This window comes from Gymnodraco acuticeps, unplaced genomic scaffold (assembly GCF_902827175.1).
Source record: "Gymnodraco acuticeps unplaced genomic scaffold, fGymAcu1.1, whole genome shotgun sequence".
Classification (NCBI taxonomy): Eukaryota; Metazoa; Chordata; class Actinopteri; order Perciformes; family Bathydraconidae; genus Gymnodraco; species Gymnodraco acuticeps.
In genome coordinates, this window is record NW_022990025.1 from 100,822 (window position 1) to 107,036 (window position 6,215).

The following is a 6,215-nucleotide window of genomic DNA, read 5'->3' on the forward strand; positions in this document are numbered from 1 at the left end:
CGCTTGTACTGGCGGGAATTGCAAAAACGGGATTTGATTGGCTGATTTTGAGCCTCAAAAGTTTAACATTGTTCAACTTTTGATGCCGATAGACGCTCGCGATGCTTGCAACGCCTTGCCATGCTACCCACAATGCAGTTCGGCGAAGTTTGAAAATATCCTACTCCACCCCATTCAAATGAATGGGCGAAGCGTTGAAAGCATTTTTTGACGCCTGTAGTGTAGACGGGCCGTTACAGTTACATCACTTAGCAACAGCTGTACATGCCCACATGCTAACAGTGGACGTTTGTGTCGTACTACATGCGGTGTATTTTGCATATCTCTCAGTAGCCAACGATCTGTGAGTCTGTTGGCTCGGTCCGCTCGGACATAAACTCCGTAATAAATGTAGTCTACATTTCATAAGAGGTGTAAAACCTGAGTGTTTTAAATCACATTTGAACGAAATGCTTATATAATCTGTAGTTGTATTTGTATTGTTGATTTAATGTCTGAACGAGGCGATATAGAGAAGGTTAAGTCATTATTAGGCTGTAATTTGTTATATACTGTTGGAGTGGTAAGCAGGCCTATTGTTTTTGGATATTTGGGGAGTTAGGTGGTCCGTGAGTCTTTTTTTATTGGTTAAGTGGTCCTTGGTATGAAAAAGTTTGAGAAACACTGCCCTACAGAGTGCCACAGTGACACGTCCTAACCCTGAAGTAAGTTAGCATTTGACCACTTCCGGTTCCTTCGACAAAAACCAATGCAATTTCTCCATAGGATTTTGGAAAATAGCTCGAAATAAGGTCTGTGGTTGACACAAATTGAAGAGACAGATCACGTTTTATTCAGCCGGATAATATCCACATGTCTACCCTACTTTTATAATTTTCTAATCATAAATCTAATCGATAGATTTACAATCGATTGATTTATGATTAGAAAATGGAGAAATTGTATTGGCTTTTGTCGAAGGAACCGGAAGGAGTTTACTTCCAGGTTTTAGGATGCGTCACTGTGGCACTCTATACAGATAGCTATGTTTAACAAATAAATAATCTCTTTGATCGAACACATTATTAACAAATGTTGGTCGGCAGACAGTTTTGACCAGACTTATTTCATCAATATGTAAAATGAATGAATGCTTTTTCACAATGAATTGTGGAAAAAAGTGTCTGTGCTGTCCTGCATGTTATTTTAGTTAATACAAATAATTAGTGATGTTGAGTGTTTGAATGTTCAGAAAAATAGTTGCAGCCCCCTAAATGTTGTCACAGTATTAGTTATACTAGTTATATAATATTTTGGTTCATTTGTTTATTCATATATGCTTTGTAATACACTTTTAAAATGACACGTGCCATAGCGTTCTTACACTGAACAAAAATATAAATGCAACACTTTTGTTTTTGCTCCCATTTTTCATGAGGTGAACTCAAAGATCTAAAACATTTTCTATATACACAAAATAACCATTTCTCTCAAATATTGTTCACAAATCTGAAACAATCTGTGATAGTGAGCACTTCTCCTTTGGCGAGATAATCCATCCCACCTCACAGGTGTGGCATATCAAGATGCTGATTAGACAGCATGATTATTGCACAGGTGTGCCTTAGGCTGGCCACAATAAAAGGCCACTCTGAAACGTGCAGTTTTGCTTTATTGGGGGGTCTGGGGGGGTCCGAAAAACAGTCAGTATCTGGTGTGACCACCATTTGCCTCACGCAGTGCAACACATCTCCTTCGCATAGAGTTGATCAGGTTGTTGATTGTGGCCTGTGGAATGTTGGTCCACTCCTCTTCAATGGCTGTGCCAAGTTGCTGGATATTGGCAGGAACTGGAACACGCTGTCGTATACGCCGATCCAGAGCATCACAAACACGCTCAATGGGTGACATGTCCGGTGAGTATGCTGTCCGTGCAAGAACTGGGATGTTTTCAGCCTCCAGGAATTGTGTACAGATCCTTGCAACATGGGGCCGTGCATTATCATGCTGCAACATGAGGTGATGGTCGTGGATGAATGGCACAACAATGGATCTCGTCACGGTATCTCTGTGCATTCACAATGCCATCAATAAAATGCACCTGTGTTCGTCGTCCATAACATACGCCTGCCCATACCATAACCCCACCACCACCACGGGCCACTCGATTCACAACATTGACATCAGTAAACCGCTCACCCACACGACGCCACACACGCTGTCTGCCATCTGCCCTGAACAGTGAAAACCTGTCTGCGGTTATGAGGCCGGTTGGATGTACTGCCAAATTCTCTGAAACGCCTTTGGAGACGGCTTATGGTAGAGAAATGAACATTCAATTCAAGGGCAACAGCTCTGGTGGACATTCCTGCTGTCAGCATGCCAATTGCACGCTCCCTCAAAACTTGCGACATCTGTGGCATTGTGCTGTGTGATAAAACTGAACATTTTAGAGTGGCCTTTTATTGTGGCCAGCCTAAGGCACACCTGTGCAATAATCATGCTGTCTAATCAGCATCTTGATATGCCACACCTGTGAGGTGGGATGGATTATCTCGGCAAAGGAGAAGTGCTCACTATCACAGGGAGGCGTGTGGCGCTTTGGCGCTAGCTGGCGCAGGACCGTCTGTCAAAATCCAATCTATCACCCAATCATGATACTCGCTGTCCATTGTGAGATTGGACCTAAACCAATCACGACGCGAGTTCACAATGGACGGAGCCAATCACGTCACGGCATCACAATGGACAGAGCCACTCACGGCACTGCTTCTACCCGAACCCGCCCCCCTCACGCTTTTGGTTGACAGTGGACAAATCGCGAGGCGCATCAGAGTTATTCAGAGTAAGTAACAATACTATTGTTTCTATTTTCCCGTTTTAAATTTTTACAACCGTCGTTTTGGCGTCAACTTTTACATTACGGTCGGCAACTTCAGTCTGCACAAAGTTAGCAAGCCAGCATTGCTAATTCTATCGTGTCTAGGTTAAATACACGTTATTATATTAGTCAATGTCAACAGCCATGTGTGATACATCCGATTGACAACAGTCATTTAAATAAGTTGTTAAACAACTCTTGTATGAATGGGCATGTTGTAATTAGTAACTACACTTCTGTGAGCAGTGGTACAGAAGTCATACAGCATATATACTGTGAGGTGGGAAGTAACTAAGAACATTTACTCAAGTACTGTATTTTGAGATACTTGTACTTCACTTGAGTGTTTCCATATTTTTCTACTGTGTACTTCTACTTCACTACAATTCAGAGGTAAATGGTGTACTTTTACTCCACGACATGTGTTTAATAGCTTACCTTTAGTTACTTTACAGATTTGGTTAAGATGCCTTTTGGTTACTGGTGGCGTTTTATGAGTTTATGTTTTTCAGTTTATTTGTTCATATAGACACCTAAAGTATATCATATATTATCCATCCATCCATCCATCCATCTTCTCCCGCTTATCCGTGATCGGGTCGCGGGGGTAGCAGTTCCAGCAGAGAGCCCCAAACTTTCTTTTCCCTGGCGACATCAACCAGCTCTGACTGGGGGATCCCAAGGCGCTCCCAGGCCAGCGAAGAGATATAATCCCTCCACCTGGTCCTAGGTCTACCCCTTGGTCTCTTCCCAGCTGGACGTGCCTGGAACACCTCCCTAGGGAGGCGCCCAGGTGGCATCCTAACTAGGTGCCCGAACCACCTCAACTGGCTCCTTTCGACGCGAAGGAGGAGCGGCTCAACTCCGAGTCCCTCCCGGATGACCGAACTTCTCACCTTATCCCTAAGGGAGACACCAGCCACCCTGCGGAGAAAACCCATCTCGGCCGCTTGTATCCGCGATCTCGTTCTTTCGGTCATGACCCATCCTTCATGACCATAGGTGAGGGTAGGAACGAAAATGGCCCGGTAGACAGAGAGCTTTGCTATATTTATATCATATATTATATGATATAAATATATTTATGTGAGATAAGGGATCGTTGCTCACTATGATATGATAAAGTGTGTTATATGCTCCAGGAAGGATATAGTATATTGTTGAATATATATTCAAGATAGCTATATACTGTATATAACATTACATTAATTGTAATTCAATATACACACATCAATCATATATGGATAAAAGGACAACTTCACCGTTTATGAACATGATGTGTGTTTATTCATGATTATATGTGTAGATAACCTGTGTAAATAATGGTTAACATGGTGTCAGTGTTGTTCGCTTTGCAGTGTAGTTCTCTCTAACACTTGCATTGTTATTTTACTTAAAGTTTAGATGATCACTAAACCTATAAGCCATAACGAAATGGGAGATGCAGGATGGACAGGCTTTGGCCTTCAGGAGGGATAAACCCGCTCCAAGGAAACGGAAGTGACATGACCTCTGTCAGAAGGTAAAGTATAGAAACATATGTACTTATTACTTATTATTCACATATGATAAGTATATTACTGAACATTTACAATTTACTGGTGCAAATATTATCAATCAAAAGATTTACACTGAGTGACTCACTCCAGACTAAAACATAATGATGATAGTTTCAGATTAAGAAATGCTTCATGCATACATTTTATATCACACCCCCAGTAGTTACCCCCAGAGCCCAGCCTCCTCCCAAGCAGTCTCTGGGTGCTGTCCATGTACGGCAGGGATATCCTCTCCCACATGGACCATATCAAGGCCAGCATCACCTCCACATTTGGTTCCATCTTAAAGATGGACTCAACCAAAAAGGTCAAACATAACGTGACTGTGTATTTGATTTCCGTGTTTGTTAAACTCTCTTATAAACAATAACATTACAAACTAGTTTTTATTATAAATGTGTTCGGTTATAAATCTGGAAACATTAACTGCTATAGATCATTTCTAATAAATGCCTCAACTTCGCTGTTGTCACATTCCAGATCACAAAGCATCAAAGCAAGGTGGAGATGCAGCTCTTCCCTGCTCCACCCTCTGGCCCTCAGGTGGAGATGCAGCTCTTCCCTGCTCCACCCTCTGGCCCTCAGGTGGAGATGCAGCTCTTCCCTGCTCCACCCTCTGGCCCTCAGGTGGTGTTGCAGCTCTTCCCTGCTCCACCCTCTGGCCCTCAGGTGGAGATGCAGCTCTTCCCTGCTCCACCCTCTGGCCCTCAGGTGGAGATGCAGCTCTTCCCTGCTCCACCTTTGGGCTCCATGATATTTACTCCAGTGAGCTCACAGGTTCCTGTCCTGGTCGCTGCTCCACAGGCTCTGAATGCCAGCCTCTCTCTACTTTTCCTGCTCCTAGTCCTGCTCCTGCTCCATACAGCCAAACACTGACCCGCAAAGTACTGCCCAACACGTGTGGAGGTGTGGGAGCTTTGGGACAGCGGACACTGGACACAGCCAGTACAGGGAGTAGTGAACTACATTGTGCCAAAGGAACAATGGTTGGAGGACATAACAAAATGTATATCCCCCCACCAGAGGCATGGACACTAGACACTTATTTATGTATATAGTTCGGTGTATAGTTTGATATTTATTTATATATATGATATGTATATATTTTATTAAGTTTATGATAATGTTTATTTGATGTTAAAACCCATTTAGAGTGTTATTTTGTTATACTGCACCTTACTTACTTGTATGGGTTGTTTTACATTTTATTAAGTTGAACTACTTTCAAATAAAGGTTTGGTTCTATCAAGTACGTGACTGTCCAATAATTGAGTGGAGTGCTATGTTTAGAATTTCTATAGGTTTTCTCTTTGTTTGTTAAAAGAAATACATTATAACACCAATACCTTCTTAGTTCATATGAAATGTAATGGTTACATTTAAGTATTTGTCCACAGCACACAAACCATGAGCAGGTCAATATTGGTTACTTCAAAACTATCCCTGATAAAGAAAATAATAATAATTGTATGTAATAAACTTGAAAGAAGTAGATACGTTTTACTTAATATTTATTAGAAATATATAATATTTAATAGAAATGTGTTAATAGTTAACTGCATAACACAAGTGTTATTAGTCAACAAACGCATACGTTGTTGGTCTTTATTAAAGTACTTCTGTATATAAATACTTTTACATGCAGAAGGGAAACAGGGAGCAAGAGAATCGTTTTTTCTCCTCTTTTTCCTCTCTTTCTCCCTCTTTTTTCTTCTTCCCCCTTCTACCCCCTTCTTCTCCTTTCTTCCCCCCCCTTGCAAGACTATTGTTCCCCAGCTTTGGCGCAGTGGATAGAG

At 41.8% G+C, this 6,215-nt stretch overlaps 1 protein-coding gene across 1 annotated transcript; it reads left to right on the forward strand.

Annotated features, from left to right (window-relative positions):
* The first annotated feature begins 4,599 nt into the window (after positions 1–4,599).
* Positions 4,600–5,632, forward strand: LOC117545169 (proline-rich protein HaeIII subfamily 1-like). Its single transcript, XM_034214858.1, has 2 exons — positions 4,600–4,726; positions 4,900–5,632. Exons 1-2 carry the CDS (start codon positions 4,631–4,633, stop codon positions 5,293–5,295), a joined length of 492 nt encoding a protein of 163 aa, XP_034070749.1. The 5' UTR covers positions 4,600–4,630; the 3' UTR covers positions 5,296–5,632.
* The last annotated feature ends 583 nt before the right edge of the window (positions 5,633–6,215 follow it).